The sequence below is a fragment of the Coenobita brevimanus genome, chromosome 44 (assembly GCF_032717465.1).
Source record: "Coenobita brevimanus isolate Jiangsu-jjx chromosome 44, ASM3271746v2, whole genome shotgun sequence".
Lineage (NCBI taxonomy): Eukaryota > Metazoa > Arthropoda > Malacostraca > Decapoda > Coenobitidae > Coenobita > Coenobita brevimanus.
In genome coordinates this window covers 13,976,896-13,997,897 of record NC_136997.1, presented here as the reverse complement: position 1 = coordinate 13,997,897, position 21,002 = coordinate 13,976,896, and the positions used below count along the sequence as shown (strand labels likewise).

The following is a 21,002-nucleotide window of genomic DNA, read 5'->3' as shown; positions in this document are numbered from 1 at the left end:
AAGGAAGAGTGAGATGGGAGAGAGGAGGGGTTGGGAGGGGGAGTGTGGGGATGGGGGAGAGAAGGTGGATGGAGTGAGGGAGGGAAGGGTGGGGGGCCAAAGACGGAGGGGTCACTGGGTAGTGGGTAGTCGAGGGCCTCCTCTACTACAAAACAGTATCCTCTGGGAACCAATAAAACAAAGTAATTCATCAGAAAATGTCTCGACTGATCCCGACTAACAAATTTGGATTTACTTGCTCAGTTTTCCCTTTCGCGTAGGTGGTGGAAGGTTTGATTTACTAATATATTTATATTTTCACTACTTCAAGATACTCAAACTCATCCATTAATGACTGAGTTTCGTTAGGAACGTGCTTGTCATAGAGATGAACGTCATTCTCTCATATCTGATTAGAAGAAACCTAATACCAGACTCTACGAGGGAAGAAAGCTGGCAACACATCTACGTAGAGCATGATGAATGTGTGTGGTCAGTTGGTAGCGGTGTGTGAACCCTCACGCTATAGTACTGACAAAATATATATTAATCCACTATAAATGCCATAAAATGAAAGTTTCTCGTCCTCAGTTAGGAGTAGCATCCTCATTTGGGGTAGAACTTTCTACCATAATAAACATAACGACACAAAATAATATGGAGTCGGTGGTGCACGACCACGACATTAAATGATCATGGATTTTATATGTAATAAGTGGCGCCCCCCTGTGCTAGTAACCGTCTGGGTAAGATTTACTACATGACTCACCAATAAATCATTAATCATCAATAATTGACGGCGTGTAAATTCTAATGTTACATCGTCTGTATCAATTTTGCATAATAAAACTAATCCCTTGGTTTGTAGCATTATAGTTAGATTTAGACTAAAGAAGAAAACTCAAGGTTACTGCTACATAACTGTAGATTCTTGCTATATAATCTGTCAACTGCCTACTGCAATAATTCTCTCCCTTTCCAATAATGCAACTCTATCGCTGTTGAGGCTCTCCCACCAATACCCCAACCCAATTCCCCGTTCTACCCCCCTTCAGTAGTGAGAGGTTCGAATCACGATCAGTCGTGGTTCGGAATTCAAACATTGGGCTGAGCCGGCATTGGCAACCCTAGGTGGTAAACACGGGAATGGAGTCAACTGTACGTGAGTAGGTTTGTCAATTGTTTCACAAAAAGTATAGCCTAGAACTGTTTTCACAATTTCTCAGTAAAATGGACCTGAGTCTGGATGCGATCAAATAGGCGCATATATTTGACGATATTTTTGGGCTGTTCTGGGGCTGGTTTCAGCGGGAAATGCCCGGTAGGATTTGGCAACCCTTAACTAGCGTCTCGCAGTGCAGGGGCGGCTACTGAACTGGGGGGTAGAGGTGTTTTACGCCCCATGTTACCGTACTGTACGTAAGTAATATTAAAGCTTATAAGTGTATTATTGGTTAATGGTTGCAGTGAGGAATTGGGTGTTAATGTAGCTTAGGACTCTTTGAGTAACCTTATTAATACAGAAGACAGCATAACCAAATATTGTGAAACTGTTAGACTTAGGACTAGCCCTACTTGCTTTCAGGGTGCGTAAATGTACAGTTGCGAGCAGATGACTCGAGGCCACCTAGTCCACCAACATGTTGGTGTTTTATCTGGTAACAGTGGTAGCTATGAACTTGACCGAGATTCAGTCGGCTGTTCGGGCAAAACAAACCCAGAGATAATTGTCAAATTGCAGTTCTAACTGGTCTCCAATCAATATCATGCAAGTAAACGTATTATATTGATAATGATTAACATGTCGTACACATGGTAGATATATTTATAACCATAGTAATGCAACATAGGCATCCAAATAATGATGCGTTCATTCATGTGAGACACACGGGTATCCCGAGTATGCAGCTCCATCACCACCTTGGTTTGTGACGTAGGCACCAAGTGACGCCACGTATGGGGAGAGGCATGAAGGTGGAACCAATTGTCCCGTTCATGATGATAAATATTTATATCAAATATCGTTTGACTTTACCACTCGAATATTAAACAAACATTCGTTGCATGTGTCAAACTTATTACAACCTTTAATCTCATATACGTTTAATACCGCAGCCAACCGCCTGCCTCCTCCCCTCACCTCCTCCCATCTGACGTCCCACTTCGTCCCTCCCTTCCTCACCCACCACCCTCCTTATAACTCCCACACACACCCCTCCCCCTGTTCCGCCTACTGTGGTGTGAACCTTTACCTCTCCCACCTGCTTCAGATTTAGACTTCGACGAAAGTGAGGTACACGGTGAGGGATGACTGGCATGAAGGCATTTTTGTGATAATAATGCTAGGTTGCGGCGAAGCTGACAACCCTACAGCATATCTCTTGAAAACTGGTAAGGGTTGTTTGGTTCGCGACAATAGTCGAACCAAATTAATCACTACCGATACCCGTGTGTCACACATGAATGAACGCACCACTATTTGGATGCCTGTGTTGTAATACTATGGTTATAGATATACCTACCATATGTATGACATTTAATACGTTTACTTGCATGATATTGATTGGAGACCAGTTAGAACTGCACATTGACAAATTATCAATGGGTTTGTTTTGTCCGAACAGCCGACTGAATCTCGGTCAAGTTCATAGCTACCACTGTTACCAAATAAAATACCAACATGTTGGTGGACTAGCTGAGCTCTTGTCATCTGCTCGCAACTGTACGTGATACATTTTGGATAGCCTACGTAGCTTGTGCAGTTTACTAAGCTATGCATTGATAGGTTATTCAAAGTAGGCTAAGTATTTATGACGAAAAGATGTCAATTGGTAATGACCATTTTCTTCAACATTAACCTTCAAAAATCACCAAAAACAAGCAACTTTTACTCTACACTTCTGTCGCAAATGACTTTCAGTTTTAGGGTAGGTTAGGCTGATTAGGTAAGGTTAGTATAAGAGTTGTGTTTTTTTTTTTTTTTTTTTGCGGAAGAAGTGTACAGAGTAAAAGTTGTTTGTGTTGATGATTTATGATTGAAGGTTACTGTTGAAGAAAATAGTAATTACCAGTTGACACCTTTTCTTCATAATTACCATAGGCTAGGTCTATGCATACTTCAAAACCTAGTCGGCCGACTGTGATGGTGACTAGTCTAAGGTAAATGCATGACCGTTAGCCCTAGACAACTTAAAATAATAAAAAAAACTGGCCTAGCATAATCCTTGTAGAATATGGCAATATGTCGGATATTAACAAAGCCTAGGGCCTAGGCTATTAAGGATTTCGTATTACAGGTTCGTCTGTGGGTTATATTGCAATCACGTACACTAAATTTTTACTTTATCCTACACAGTCGATATATCAATATAGTATCTATATCGAATTATTGATATCTATCTATCTATATGATCTCTCCATCTGTCTATCGGCCAAATTTCAGATAATGTCCCAGAAGGAATTTTTCATCCAACTTTGGTGTTTCCAATGGTTTTTCATGTGATTCGTTAGAATTTGCCCTTCATTTCTATTGCAACTCACTAGTTTTGAAGTTAGACCCTAGCTGACAACTTGACCCGCCGATAGTGGGGAGCGCTGAATGACGACTTGCTTGAAATTTTGTTGCTCCTGAAACTCAACAACTTTTCGTGGGCAGATTAAATTCTCCTTGGTCGAATTCAGGAGAGCACCTACTTTTGTACATACACAGTGGTTGTACCTTGCGTGGCAAGAATGCAAGCATGATAAAGTGTAAGAATATATTTATGCAATAAAATATGATATTTTATATCCTCTATTCCAATCAGCTCAAAAGTTTGTTAAAAAAAAAAAAAATTAAAAGGGTACAAAAACATAGTTTGAAAAATACGATTATACTTTGATTAAAAGGATGCTTGAAAAAGTTTGATTGAAAAAGTTTACAATGGGTCAGATAAAATGATTGAACATTATCGTATATCTATATCTATCTATCTATCTATCTATATATATATATATATATATATATATATATAATATATAAATATAATATAATATAAATATATAATATATATCTATCTATCTATATCTATATACCTAGGCTGCTTCCCTCAAGGAAAGGGAGGTAGCCGAGACAGGACGACACACTCCCTATTTACTCATCCATTCAAACACTTTCATTCGCATCTTACCCCCAAGGGGAGAACGGACAGATCCTCACCGCACCACACCGCACAAGGGTCAACTGCGTAATGCAATCATTGACATCCGCAGCAGGGCCCGACAGCAGAGCTGGTTTACCCCTGCCACATCATAACAGACCCATCCCCTTACCCGCACCTGACCTGACTAGCTGATCAGACCAAATGCGGGAGAATATCCCCTCAGGGCTGCGTCATCACTTATTCATTCACAATTTCTCTCCATTTATTTCTGTCACGCACAGCCACTCTTCCTTGCTCAACAGACATCCCTCTCGCATCCAGTGCTCTCTTCACACTGTCCATCCATCCTATTTGTGGTCTTCCTTTCAGCCTTACACCTCTCACATCAGATCTAGTTATCTTTTTCACCAATCGCTCATTATCCATTCTCTCCATATGCCCAAACCATCGCAACACCTTCTGCTCAGCTCTACCAGCCATCTCCCGAACAACTCCAGTTCTCCTTTGCACTTCATCATTTCGGACTTGATCCATACACGTCACTCCACACATACTCCTCAGACACCTCATCTCCATTACATTCAAACTTTTCCTCTCTGCTACACCCATATTCCATGTTTCAGCCCCATATAACGCAGACGGTACCACAACACCCTCATACAACCTTCTCTTTACATCCATTCTAAGCGAACGACATCTAAACACTTTTTTCATTCCTCCCAGCACCTTTCCTACTTCATTTATTCTAAACTTCACTTCTGCATCTATTCTTCCATCCACAGCAACATGTGACCCTAGATATTTAAAACACTCTACCTCCTCATGCAACTCGCCATTCAAAGCTATATTCATCCCCCTACCATATACCAACTTCGTACACTTCATCACTTTACTCTTATTCTCATTTACTTTCAATTTCCTCCTTTCATACACCCTTCCAAACTCCTCTACCAACTGTCTCAGTCTCTTCTCTGAATCAGCCACCAGTGCAGTATCATCTGCAAACAGCAGCTGCTTCAGATTCCACTCTCTACCATCAACATTCACCAGACTCAGATCTCCACCTAAAACTCATGCATTCACCTCCCGTACAACACCATCCATGTGAATATTAAACAACCAAGGCGACATCACACAACCCTGTCGCAGCCTCACTCCCACAGGAAACCAGTCACTCACAGCATTTCCCACTCTTACACACGCTCTACTATTTACATAAAAACTTTTCACCCCTTTTAGTAACCTACCATCAAGTCCATACAATCTTAAAACAGTCCACAAAGCCTCCCTATCAATTCTATCATACGCTTTCTCTAAATCCATGAATGCCCAAAACACAACCTTGCCTTTCGCTAAATACTTTTCACACACTTGTCTCACAGCAAACACCTGATCCACGTATCCCCTCCCTCTCCTAAAACCACACTGCTCTTCACCAATCACTCCCTCAGTACCCTCTCTAACTCTCATAATTAACACTCTACCATAAACCTTACCTACAAAACTCAACAGACTTATACCCCTAAAGCTAGTACATTCATACTTATCACCCTTGCCTTTATTCAACGGGACCACACAAGCACTTGCCCAGTCAATTGGCACCGTACCTTTCACAAAGCACACATTCAACAATCTTCCTAACCAGTCAACAATGGTCACTCCACCACCTTTCAGGGATTCCACAGCACACCCATCCATACCTACAGCTTTCCCTGGTTTCATCTCCTTTACTGCCTTCTCCACTTCCTCCTTCGTGATCAAAGAATCATTCAACTCTCCCAACACATTTTTTCCATGCACCCTTCCATCTGCCACAATCTCAGCCACCCTTCCTTCCTCTACATTTAACAATCTTTCAAAATACTCTGCCCATCTCTTCCTTACTGCATCTATCTCAATTAACATCCTTCCGTCCTCTGCTTTTACTCGTTCTTCGTTCCCAGACTCTCCCTTTCGCACCCTTTTCACCTCCTTCCAAAACATTTTTTTATTCTGTTGAAAATTCTCTGTAAGCCGCCTACCCCACCTCTCATCTGCTGCCACTTTAGCATCACGCACAGCCCATCTCGCCCTATTCCTCTTTTCCTTATACCTTTCATATGACATCCCATCCTTCCTCTGCAGCCACACTTCATACGCACGTCTCTTCTCAGCCACAGCCATACTTACTTCCTCGCACCACCATTCACTTCCTTTTCTTACACCACCACCCACACGTCTCACACCACACACCTCTTCTGCATGCCCCACCACAGCACTCTTAAACAACTGCCATTCCTCCTCCACACTGCCATTTTCCTAATCTTTCAGTGCGTTCCACTCATCTTTCAATTTCTCCTGATACTCTATCTTTTTCTCTCTTTTATCCAACTCACTCACTTTCAAAACCTCCTTGCCACACCTAACCCTCCTAGCTCTCACCCATCTCTTACCTACTCTTAACTTTCCCTCCACCAGGTAGTGGTCAGACATACCTCCACCCTCCCCTCTCAGAACTCTCACATCCAACAATCTTCCTATTACATTCCTAGACACAACCACATAGTCCATCAAAGCTCTATCAACAACCCTTCCACCCTCCTGTATCACCCATGTATACTTATAAATATCTTTCTTCTCAAACAGCGTATTTCCAATCACCATCTCTCGCTCAACACACATCGCTATCTTTCGTTCCCCATTTTCATTTCTTCCAAGCACACCATGCATACCAACTACACTTTCAACTGCTACATTTCCCTCTCTAGCATTCAGATCTCCCATCATTACCACATTCACATTCGCTCCAAAACTCTGCAGACACTCATCAACATCATTCCAGAAAGACTCCCTCTCTTCTTCATCCCTTTCACTACCAGGCCCATATGCACTCACAAACACCCACAACTCACGTTCAAATTTCGCTTTCACCCACATCAGTCTCGATGACACCTCCTTCCATTCAACCACACACTGCTGTACTTCCGGACTCACTAACAAGGCCACACCTTCTCTTGCCCTTCCTCTATCAACACCTGACAATCTTTCATTCACACTTCCAAACATAGACTCACCCTTCCCTTTCATCTTCGTTTCACTCAAAGCTAACACATCTAACTTTGTTCTCACAAACATTCGTTCAATCTCCTCCCTTTTAGCCTCAATTGTACTACATCCACGCACATTCATAGACCCAATCTTCAGTGTACGGGGATAACTCCATCCCCCATCCGTTTCTCTGGCTTGTCTCTTTTTAGGAACTAAAAAACAGAGGAGGGGGTCCCTAGTCCCCTCACCCCGCCCCTTTTAGTCGCCTTTTATGACACGCAGGGAATACGGTAGCAGTATTCTTCCTAACACAACCTGGCTGCATAATAGTAGTACCACCCCATAGTGCGGCCAGATTGTGTCCCCCCCGCCAGGTGCCTCAATCCCGTTTGGGATGGCCACAAACAAATCGCCTCTACGTCGCCCTGTCCCCCGCCATTTCACTGCCCTGCTCCCAATTCACACCCCCTTCTCTCATATACCTCTCCACCCCATCCCTCCATCTCATCTTCGGCCTCCCTTTCCCTCTTCCCCCCTCCACCTCACTCACATACACTCTCTTCGTCAGTCTTTCACCCTCCATCATCTCCACATGGCCAAACCACCTCAGCGTGTTCCTCATAACGCTTCGAATCACATCCACATCCACACCACAACGCTCCTTTATATCCTCATTCGTCAGCCTGTCTCTCTATATGACTCCACAGGCTCCTCTTAAATAATTAATTTCCACTGCTCTCACTCTTGACTTTTGTCCTTCCAACAACGTCCAAGCTGCACTTCCATTCGTTAGAGTTGGTATCACAATACTGTCATGTAGTAAGTTTTTCACTTCGATGCTCACTTCCCTGTTTCTTATCACTGCTTTCAAAGAACCAGCAACCTTTCTTCCCTGTTGTACGCTTTCAAGCACTTCACCCTCTAAACCTCCATCCTTACTCATCACATTACCCAAGTACTTAAACGTACTCACATTTTCCAATTCCTAACCATCCAACCTCGCTGTACATTCGCTGACTTCACCTCTCTCAAAACCATCACTTTACTCTTTCCTACATTCACCTTTAGATTCTGTTTCTTACACACTCTCTCAAACTCATACCCAAGCCTTGCAGCTCCCCTTCATCTTCACTCAACAACACAGTAACATCTGCAAACAACAGTACAGGGAGTTTCCAAACACTATCCTCTCTCACCAGGGCCACTCCAACATCCACTACCCTACCTTGAACCTCTTTAATAACCCCATCCATGTACAGACTAAACAACCATGGAGACATGATACATCCCTGTTTCAACCCAACCACCAAAGAGAAAAATTCACTTAGTTCACCATCCACACGCACTGCAGCCTTAGCACCATCATACATACTCTTCACAGCATTCAACAACTTCCCATCTACTCCATATATTCTTAACACTTTCCACAATCCTTGTCTATCCACCCTGTCATATGCTTTCTCCAAATCCATGAAAGCCGCATACAACTTCTTTCTCTTCTTCAAAAACTTTTCCACTAAAGATCAGAGAATGAATATCTGATCTACACAACCTCTTCCCTTCCTAAAGCCTCCCTGTTCTTCTCCAACTAATTCCTCTGTTCTTTCTCTAACTCTGTCAATAAGTATCCTACCATACACTTTTTCTATTATACTAAGAAGACAAATGCCCCTATGATTACCACACACTTCTTTTCCCCCTTTTCCTTTGTACAAGGGAATAATTATACCTGACTTCCAATCCTCCGGGACTCTACCTTCCTCCCAGGCCAATCTGCACATCTTCTACATCCATTGTACTACTATCTCTCCCCCATGCTTCAGCATTTCACCACACACTCCATCAATTCCTGGAGCTTTCCCCAGTTTGACTCTCTTCATTGCTTCCACAACTTCTATCCTACTGATTTCTTCCTGTCTTCTCACCTCCCTCCTTCTCCCAGCCATTCCCCAGCCACTTATACTCGCATTACTTCCATCCTGTATGTTCAACAATTCCTTAAAGTGTTCTCTCCATCTGCTCACTTTTTCTCCCTTCTCCACTAGTAATCTACCATTTTTATCTTTCACTCCTCTGCTAACCTCACTTCCACCCCGTCTTACTCTTTTCACCTCTTTCCAGAACATTTTCTTACAGTCCCTCCACCTTACACTCAAATTCCTTCCAAATTCCTCATCCACTCTCTTCTTACTCTCTCTTACTAATCTTTTCACCTTTTTCTTTCTACATATAACTCTCTCTTCCGCCTCTCAACTTCTTCCACGACCCTATTTCTCATCCATTCATTGTATGCTTTCTTCTTTTGTGCCACAGCCTGTCTCACCTCTTCATTCCACCACGCTGTTCCTTGCACCCCCCTCCGTCTTCTCTTCACCCAACACACCACATCACATGCTGTACATATTTCTTCTGTAAATATCCTGCACACACCTTCCACATTCCCCATCTGCTCCAATTCATATTTGCCCAATCGTTCCTCCACTTCTCTCTTATACTCTGCCATTTTCTCATCCTCTTGTAACCTTTCCACTCTCCTGCAAGTACTCCTTCCTCTCGTATTTCCCTTCTTCTATTCCTCCATCTTATTTGGATCCTAATTCTGACCACCACCAAGTAGTGGTCAGAAAGTCCACTCCCCAACCTCTATAAGCTCTTGCATCCATTACACATCTTCGCATCCTTTCATCCACACACACATAATCAATCATTGCCTTCCTTTCATTCAGTTCACCACCCACCCTTCTGATCACTCGCCATGTATACCTGTGGATCATTTTATGCCTGAAGAGGGTATTGGCTATCACCAACCCCCTCCCACCACAAATGTCCACTAACGCACTGCCATTCTCATCTATCTCAGCAGGCACATCCCACTCACCAACTATTCCATCCACCTTCACATTCCCTACTTTACCATTCATATCACCGATCAAAAACGCTCTCTCATTCCTTCCAAACTTTTCCATGCACACTTGCACATTTGTCCAGAACTCTTCTCTCACTCTGCTAGCACAATCTTGCGTTGGTGCATACACAGACACAATCGCCCACATTTGTATTCCAACGTTCAACTTTTCCCACACAATCCTTGACCCAACTGATCCATACTGTCTTATGCTCTTCTTCCATCTTTTACTCACAACTATACATACTCCTTCCTTTGCCCTCTCATTCTCACCTACTCCTGCACATATACCCCATCCATACTCCCATTCTCTCACACTTTCTCCTCTCCATTTTGTTTCAGTTATTCCACATACATCCACTTTCGCACCCTCAAGCACCTGGACAATCTCTCTCTCTTTCACCTCATCATTCGCTCCTCTTACATTCCATGTAGCCATTACCAAGTCCTTTGTCCGGTCCTGGGTCGTCATCGTTTGGTCAGTCCTTGTCGGAGGCTTCTTGTTTGTTTTTTTAGTTAGTTGTTTTCCGGGGAGGGGCACTAACCCTCCGCCAACACTTTTAGTCGCCTTTTACGACAAGCAGGGATACTGGGGGAGTATTCTTGAAAAAAAAAACCCTACCCCCAGGGGTATATATATATATATATATATATATATATATATATAAGAGCTCCACAGAATGTGTTGTTCTTAATAAAACAGGCACACGTCATCCATAGCGATCGTTCGTGTCCTGTAAGTACCTGTATTGTACCACTCACCGTGACCATCCTGACTTGTTCTTGTTAGAATTTTCAGTTGAGTTACGCCGCCTTCTTTCTACACTCACAGACTGCATCTAGGCTTTTGTAAGGATCGTTATTTTGACTGTTGACTGCCTTTCATATGTCTTATTCAGAAGCAACAAGCAGGACATACAACCGGGGCTGTCGAACTGGGTTGCTCAATGACTAAATATAATAAGTGGCTTACTAGAAGGTGATGCGACTAAGAACTATTGCAAGTACTACAAGTGTTCCTTGCATGCAAAATTAAATAACTTTGATAATCATCGCAACACTAAGAAACACAAAAAAACAGAAAAGTCATTTAGTTCTGAGAGACAAGGAGTTATTCGTTTGGGAAAAGAAAAGGGTAATGACACCAGAAAGTCGGAGGGCCTTGCAGCTCTATTCATGGCAGAACGTTGTGCATTACGAGTAGCAGACCATTTGTCAGGTGAACAAAATGTTCTTCAGTGACAGCAAAAGATGTAAAGATCTGAAACAAAAGATCTAAGTGAAATGCAGTGGTCTGTAATTTGATTGTTTGTCATTTCATCAAAGAACTGTGAGATGATATAGGTGAAGGAAAGTTAATCATACTGATTGAGGAAAGAATTGACATTGCTGTGACAAAGCTATTAGGAACTGCTACTAGATATTGATCTGGTAAAAAAAAGAAAACTGCAGTGAAATTTTGGAATATCGACGAATCAGCGAGTGCAATGCTGATGCAATATGTGATGCCATAAAACTGTCTTAAGAAATAACGGACTAGACATGCAGAAACCTTCAGCAAGTATGACTTACAGTGCATCAGTGATGACCAGTGTTGTAATGGTGTTTATGTGAAATTAAAGGCGGAAGTTCCACGACAGCTGCTGATCAGATGTGTGGGTCATACACCGCAACTTGCAGTCTCTCATGCTGCCAGTGATCGTTTTCCACGGTATCTCATTATTTTATGAGAGACATTCAACTGGTTCTCACACTCGTTTGAGTCAGATAAGGTACAAGGAGCTTCATGACTTCATTAATGAAGGACAGACCCCTTTGAAACGTGCATTTAAGATAGACACGATGGTTGGTGACTGAGGCTACAATAGTCATAAATCTGAACCAGTGGATTGAGCTTACAACTTGATTTGAACACACGGAAAAAATAGCGCTGTTATACTGCTGAACTCCTTTATTTAATGCTTTGTATTAAGAAAAACAATATGTTTATGGTGTTTTTAAAGCACATTCTTGAAGAAGTTCAGTATGTCAACAAAGAGTTCCAAGCAGAGGTATGTCATCCAACAAAATTACTGAATGATGTGTCTCAGCTGATTGATTCCCTTTGCTCTTAGATCATCATCCGAGGACAAAAATAACAGAAAGGGACTCAGTAGAAAATTTCCTGGCTCCACACTCATATTTGGGTTATGAGTTTGAGAGAGAAATGATGGACTGCAAGTTTCCTGATGATGCAGATATTCATCAAATGTGTATCTAGATCTTTACTGAACTTGCCAAGCAACTGCGTAATCGCTTGCCAGATAATGTTTGTGAATTGCGGTCAGTGTTATCGCTAAGTGCAAGTGAATTTCTGCAAACAGTTAAACTAGGGATTCTGAACTTGGTTAGGATGTTTATTGGTGACGAAAGTACTCTTACCTGCATAGACTTTTAGTGGGGAAAATTACATTACACAGTGTGGAAACAAGGTTCAGATAGAATTTTTGCTTTGGCCAGGAGTAGATACCACTGGGGAAAATCCGTGCAGTCATCTCTGTAACCGAGTTCTAACAGTTCTCTCAATAGCATGCTAATGCTGATGTTCAGTGTGTATTTAGCCAAATGAACATTGTAAAGTCAAACTCTGCAAGTGAATGAGTGTGAAGCGTATGAATTCACCCTAGTCATAAAGTATAGCATGGAACGGCAAGGAAAATGCTGCCATAACAAGATGCCTGAGGAGGTCATTAAGAACACTGGCATAGTGGAGGGTAATAGCTCACAAGATCCTTCAACCTTTAGTCTGGCCATAGTGGAAGATGAACCAAGACTGGGATTTGACAGTCATCATCATCATCATCATCATTATCATTATTCCAACTCCAGTTCCTACCAAAACTGTATCAGTAATGGATATAAAATTTAAAGACTAAAGCAAAAGAAAAAAAATGGGCAAGGGGCCAAACAAACTTGCAGTCACTTGCTACATGTAATTATTTTTATCAACGTGTGAGTTTGAGAGAAGGCAACGTGATAGTGAAGGAGATTTCTCTGTGGCCACTCCTTTCGGGGTAAAGCAGTCTTAGATAAGGAACAAGAATACAACCCTCAGACAGCGCATTCATCCGCCAACGTCCATATCAGACAACCCAGAATGCCACCAAAATTCAATTAGCTCTTACTTGACGCATGACCCATATATCCAAAATTCTTAACTACAATCCATGAATAACTTACTGAGATCTTGTGAACAAACAACAGATAGACCAACAGAGATGAATACTTATTGTTCTCAAACTCCGTTGGCAGAGGTAATTTGTCATATTTTTATCCAAAGTCCAAGAAGAAAGCACAATGTACCTAAGTTTGTTGTTTGATTATATATATATATATATATATATATATATATATATATATATATATATATATATATATATATGGAGCCTCTGTGGTACAGTGGTAGAATGTGCGTTTTGTACACGGGTGAACCAGGGTTTGCGCCCCACCAGGGTAATAAACTTTGGGAGTATTCACCTGGCCATGTACTGCATTGGCGGACACAAGTGGTGCTGTGGTTGAACCAGCGTCACTTACTAAAAAGTATGCTTGCACCCAGTCGGCTTGTGCGGGCCGATTACACTTGGTTCACAGACTACACACATATCCAAAGCCAGTCCAGTACTACAATTACACTTACAAGCACTTCTCACCATACATACAATCTCTACCAGACAGCCTAAGCCACTTGGTAGATACACTGGCTGTATCGTCCCGACTTCGGTCGGGATAGGCCGGTCCTCCAGTGGATACTCAAACAGCTGATGATGATGATATATATATATATATATATATATATATATATATATATATACGAGGAATTTTAAAAAGTTAGGAGTGATAAGAAATTTGGTGAATGTCAGAATAACAGTATTTTATTGAACATTTGGTGCATACATTAGAAATCCCCTTCAAAGTACTCCCGTCCTGCAAGCAAACACACACACACACACACACACACACACACACACACACACACACACACACACACACACACACACACACACACACACACACACTTGTTCCACCGTTCCTGCCAGTGCCTGAAACATTGCTATAAGTCTTCCTTCTTGATCTCCTTCGGAAGGTTGTCATCTTGGATTGGATGGCTTCAAACTTTCCATAACGATTCCCTTTCATCGTGCCTTCAGTTTCGGGAACAACCAGAAGTCACAAGATGCCAAGTCAGGTGAATAAGGTGGATGCGGCACTAGCGGAATGTTTTTCCCTCTCAGAAATGTCTGGATACTGCATGTTGTTCAAACTGCAACATTTCCCAAAATGCCTCAGATGCGGCAGACATGACCTCAATCCATGTCTTGCCACAGCACACTGGCCTGTGCTGTTGTGGTGTCCGGTGGCTGATGGTAAATAGGAACGTGGACGATGTAACAATCGCTAACAACTCTCACACGTCAAAATCATGTCTGTTTAGTACAGGGGTGGGGAATCTTTCTCCTATTAAGGGCCATTAGGATATTTCTAACATCATCCGCGGGCCATACAAAATTATCAACTTAAAATTAACTGTAGCCCAGTACATTACATATATATATATATATATATATATATATATATATATATATATATATATATATATATATATATATATATATATATATATATTAATGGCTCCAGCATGTTTGGATGTGTAGACCCTAGTCACCTAACGGCGGGTTTCTATCTTTGGAAGCCCCCTTGTGCAATCCCTTATTCCTGGGGTCATACCGTATGACCTCGTCCCAGGTCTTTTTCTAGCTGCTTCTCGCAACCCTCCCGCCGAAGCCGCATTCACATTTCTCACTTTTCTGCACTCAGATGTCATCCACCATCCTCTCGGCATACCCAAACCATCTCATTCCACCCTCCTCATCACAACACAGATACACTCCAGTCCCACCTTACCTAGCTACTCTTCAGTCATAATTCTAGCACCCTACCCCCCCATGTCTCACATTCAAGGACGCACTATACATCCAACTAATTATTGTCATTTTTCTACATTTGAGCCTATGGGTATCCTCTTTCTTTACTGTCCAAGTCTCACTACAATATAGTGTTACACTTCTAACACATACCGCATACAAAGATCCCATAGCACGGACGAAGAACTCTCTCAGTGTAAGGAGAGGCAACAGCTCCTTGAACTTCCCAAAAGCCACAGAGCTTGCTCCAGTCCAACCTCCAGCACATAAAATGTCCCCCAATTAATGAAACTCATCCACACACTCGAGACTCACCAGCAATATCAATCCTTTCATGCCTGACAATATCTACATGCTTTCCCAGACATATGCATACGTGAAATCAGCATTATCTAGTAGTATACCTCTAATACCACTACTTCTCTGATGCATCCATTTATCACAAACACTGCATAAGATGGATTTATTTCACAAATCCTTGTGGCAAACACCACGTGGCCACTATCCCACTGCTTAGACAGTACCGTCACCATCCCTATTTATTATCCATTTTGTTTTGTCCGCATTTACTCTCAAACCATAGCGCCCCATTCCTTCTCTCCATTTCGTAAGTCTCTCCTCTGCCTTTCCTTCATTCTCTGCAATCAACACCAAGTCATCGGCATACAACATCTCCCATGGTAGTCCGTTTCACAAATCACGTGAGAGAGATTCAACCACCATGACAAACAATAAAGGGCTCAAGAGTGATCCCTGGTCCACATCAACATTCACGGAAAATTTTCATTCAGTATCACTTGTGTGCGAACACCCACATAAATAGCTGCTACTCGATCCCAAACTTCCTTATGGCTCACTTCACCATCTTCCTTCGGTCCCTGTCAAAGACCTTGTTCAAATCATCAGAAGCAAAGTCGAACTCCCTTTTCCATCACATATGATTTTCCTGAAGCTGTCGTACAATGAAATATGGCTCCAGTGGTCTCTCAGCTTAGCATAAACACGAACTGCATCTCATCAGTATTCACTCTTTCCCTAATCGTACCTTCAAGGACTCTCTCCATTACCTTTATCTGGTCCAAAAGTTTTAGGCCACTATAGTCTCCTCTCACCTAGGCATCACCCTTTCCCTCGTACACATTTACAATCTTACTCTTCAGCTAGTCATCTGGGACAACACACTTATACATAATCATACTTATCAGATCAGTAGCCAAATCCACTCCTGTGTCTCCTTAGGTTTTTAGCATTTCAGCAGTCAACTCAGACACACCTGTCGCCTTCCCCACTTCCATCCTGCCTATTGCCCTGCTCACAGTAGCAGCATCATTCAAGGGTCATGGGTCAAGTACTGGATCCGCTGACATCAATCCTTCTCTTTTCCAGGCAAGCTTCTCGTTCAGCAACCGGTTATCTTGCTCTCTCCAGGTGTCTTTAATATCATCACTGTCCACCATTACCTTTCCTTCATCATTCTTCACACAGTGCTCACCAGTTACATCCCTGCTTCATCTGACTTGCTACCTTAAATTTCATATTCTTTCTTTGAACGCTATTTAGGTTATTCAGTACAAGCCTCTGAGCCTCAGAGTTTGCCCTGAATACCTCCTTTCTAGGTGTGCATTAGACAGCAAAGTACTGTATTTCTCTTTGTAACTACCCCTTTTCCATTCCCGCAAAATCCATCTTTTCTCCTTAACTGCGACGTCTACACTGTCATACAGATACGGCTACAAAACACTTGCAGCATAGTGAAGCGTGCTTCAGAAACGGCTCTAAGTTAGACGAGTGATGAGCGGCCCGCTAGGGTCACAAGGCGCGTGTGTATATATATATATATATATATATATATATATATATATATATATATATATATATATATATATATATATATATATATATGTACTAAGTACGTAACAGTCACTCAATTGCATAGTCAAACCTGACCATTTGTTGAAACTGTCTATAACAGGTACGAGTATTATACAGAGTGAGCCATGTAATCTATCCTTATCAGGTAGTTTATTCTTGTGTGTTGCGGGCACGGTTCAGACAGGTACTTGGCAAATGTGACGCAATATATGGACCATCCTGCAAAACACCAGCTATATACATTTGTGTTAAATGGGTGATGATAAGCCAGATCTACTTAAAAATATATATATATTTTTTCATTCATATTAACCTCATTATTGTGTCCTTCTTGTTCTCTTCCCACTAAGACCTAGCATGCTTGACCACGGAGGTTACGTGTACGAAGACCTGAAGTCCTCCAGCAACCCCACCCTGGCTGCCCTGGGCAAAAAACTGTTTTTAGACCCTTTCACTGATGTGTCAGACCCTTACGGATTCCTACTAGAACAAGTTCATAAGGGTACGCATGCCGTTATCGTCTCGTACGATTACCTCATCTTCACCCAGTATAAAAAAGAGATCACTCGTTCTACCTACATAATGGATGAAAAGGTTAATATCTTTTTTTCCTTGTGTCTGTTCTGCCTTTCTCGCAAAATGTCTTGATACTGTAGAGTTATGGTAGTTACATAATTGCTTTCGTTTTTACTCCCTCTTTAATAAGTATGCAGTTTTCCTGCACTGTTTAAATGAAACAAGCGTCACTCAACAGATAAAAAGGAATATGTTACTGAAGTCTTCTTTAAAATCTTCATAAAGAGCTAATGACAGAAGTCTACTTTAAAGTGTTCATAAAGAGTTAATGATCTATTTACTGTGTATCCTCACAGCTCTACAAAGGGTACTTGTCGTGGTTCCTACGACGCAACACTCCTTACACCACCATCCTGTCTGACCACCTCACTCGTCTAGTGGAGACTGGAATACTGGCCAAGATATACGAGACTCATAAAGGAAGTCTCATTGGAGAAGAAAGTCAAGTAAGTCATTAATCAGAATTATTTTTAAGCAGCCATCCTTTTTCCAGCATCCATAACACAGAATAAGGCAATGGAATTCTAAAGATATTCAGTTTTCAACTCATCAGAGTGCCCAATATTCTGACACATTTGCAAAAACTGATACTCAGTGGCTTCCTCTTAAACTATTCCTTTCTGCACCAAGGAGCTGCCATATCAGTATGCCTACCACTTAACATATTCACATGGTGTCGGGAGACTTAAAACAAATCAATTTAATATCTGGGGACAGAGTGATCAGAGGAGTACTGTATATTCTATGTTCCACTTTCATTCTGTGTCAAAACGTTGTGGACACAACGTTGCTTGTAGCACAAATACTTTGGCAGAGGGGCCACCACGCCACCAATAGCACTAAGAAGGGAAAGGGATTTCCAACCCATACTCTCATTCCAGTTTTATAGCCGACATTAAAAAAAATATTATATTTGAAGGCGTAGCTCTGTAACAGATTTTCTGCCTTTTTCGCCATCGAATTAGTGTACAAACATCTGTCAGTAGGTGAAATATACAGTGCAAAACGAGAAGCCACTAATATTTTTGTATTTTATAGTTATGGCTAATCTCTCAATGACTAAATAAAACATCTGCCTTACATGCTTGACATCATCAGTTAACACCGTGCAATAAATATTGTATGTGTGTGTGTGTGTGTGTGTGTGTGTGTGTGTGTGTGTGTGTGTAACTTGTCACCATGCAGTCTTTGCAACATTCTTTGGCAACCTTGCATTCCACTCGGGTCTCTCAGTGTTTGCCCAAAGACAGGGACTACAGGATTTGTTCACTCCTCCTCGCCTTTCCCTACACAGTCACCACCTCATTCCGGTTATAAGCCATTCTAACTGTTACTCAAAAGTGAATACGTAGGGGAAATATTAGTTTGATATATTAATAATAGTTGGCAGTGCCTTAAGAGAAATTATGACAGTGATGATGCTGGGCCTGGTGTTTCGTGTTATTAGAGTTGAAAAGTTCCATGATATTTCGCATTATCAAAATCGAGAACGTCCTTGATACTTTATGTTTTTGAGGTTTAAAAGGTGTATGATATTTCGTGTCATCAAGTCTGAAAAGCTTTGAGGGAAAAGTGGAGGTTCTAGCAAATTATCTGTTGCCACCGCCATTTAACTGAAGATAAATGACTGAAAATGATTTAGAAACTTATAATAATACTGGACCAGTTCAGGGTAGTCACGTCAATATTTGATAATCTAATTTATTATTATTTTTTTTTTTCATATCACAAGCGACACCATACCAATCTTTTGTGTTGGAAAAGAGTGAATTAGTATAAACACTAACCAATTGGATCAACAGGCTGACTGTGGCTAGTAATAGTAGTAATTACAACTCCAGGTTCAACTGTCCGTGAGTTCAGTGGACTGTAGGAAACAGGCCACATTAACTGCGTGTTCCCGTGGAACTTTTATGGAGGTCACGCAGGAATGTATTTGTGATTGCTATATTAGGCTAGTAATTGTGCTGTGAACTGGACGATGCATTGTGCTGTGAACAGAACTGGCATTATGTGCTAGCACTGAAGAAGTGATGAGTGATAGCTGCATCGAAATTTAGTTCGGTGTATTCGTGTGTAGTTGGGTGTGGAAGATTCTGAGTGGAGAATGTCTAGTGTAGCTCATAAAAACTATTGTTTGGCTTCAGCCTTTGGATGCCAAAGGGTGTATGTATTTGTGAAGTGTAGTGCTCGGTGAATTCTGAGGGGTGTTACTGAGACATTCTGTGCATTGTTTGTGGTGGGTGAGTTGACGATCAGTTTGGGCAACCATAATTCGGTGCCGTCTTAATGTTGAGTGTGTAAACTGTCTTCAGAAATTCCTCCTGGTGTTCATAGATAATACCTGATGGTGTTTTCAAGGCACTGAGTTCACGGAATGCATTTGGATTTATGTTGTTCTTGGGTTAAGAAATGATCATGTGTGTATCCAGAAAAAAACCTATAATTTTGAGGTCCCTCCTGTGATCGCTACTGGATAAAGGGAGAAACATTGAGGGTGTGTTTGAGATTCCTGTCTGTCGGGAAAAGTAGCGTAGATACTGGGGGGAATGTGGGGTGACGTGTACCTCGCTCCACAAAATTGCTGACGCCACTAACAACCCCCCCGCCCCTCTCAGCCCACGACTAAACACAACGGGAACTGAAGAAGCAAAAACCAAAAATATCAACATACATGTTAGGAAAAGAAGCTTTCAGCCAAGCACATTACTAGAATTAATCCAGTCTAAAGCATAGCCTACACAAGAAAAAGAGACATAAATTTGCATTACTTTTTGTACAGTGCAGCCATATCAAAGCATATTTACATATTATTGTAAAGTATTCTGTTTCGTAGAGGCGATGTTCAGTTTGTGCAATATTGTAGTCCTTAACCCTGGAACACTATCGTCTGATTGACGTACAGTACCACTACCATCAAACCTGACAGACCCGATTATGGAAAATCAGCAAATATAAGATACAATTATTTTTTAATAATAATTAGATTCTTATGATTTTAAACATTCCTACTGTATATTAACCCCTTAACCACGGGGCGTCACTTTCGTGATGCTCGGCCACAATGGATCATACCGCTGGGCGTCAATTTTGTGATTCTGTGTTATTTTGAATTATCCCGGGCTTCCAAGTGGTGGCTTGTATCATCTATCAGTACTGCCAATGTCCAACACTAGGCAGCACTCCAAATCTCATCTGTACTCCCATCCATTGCTGACATTTTAGCGATTTTCCCCCCTTCTTGACTCCCCTCCCTACCTGCCCTTCATTACCCTGTCCTCTCACCTCCCACGCCGCGCTGCGCTAAGCAAATATCTCCCGGATTTTTCCACAGATTTCATCCATTGAAATACGCCCTATGCCCTATACTTATACAAAATAATATATACCAAAATAAATAAGGTAAGTGATAGTGTTATACACCAGGAATTGGCTAATTATCACCTGACAACACCTCACGTGCATTCATTCGCTACATTACCACGGTAATTTCCCCTTTGAATTATGCCTTGTAATCGATGTCTGTAATAATAATAT

General features: G+C 41.6%; 1 protein-coding gene across 1 annotated transcript in view; it reads left to right on the top strand.

Annotated features, from left to right (window-relative positions):
• Positions 1–21,002, top strand: part of LOC145397988 (glutamate receptor ionotropic, delta-1-like) — a 254,064-nt gene that overhangs the window by 179,640 nt on the left and 53,422 nt on the right. Inside the window, exons 3-4 of the mRNA XM_080270955.1 lie at positions 17,240–17,483; positions 17,762–17,911. Coding sequence (XP_080127081.1) covers positions 17,240–17,483; positions 17,762–17,911 — 394 coding nt within the window. The remainder of the gene's footprint in view (positions 1–17,239; positions 17,484–17,761; positions 17,912–21,002) is intronic.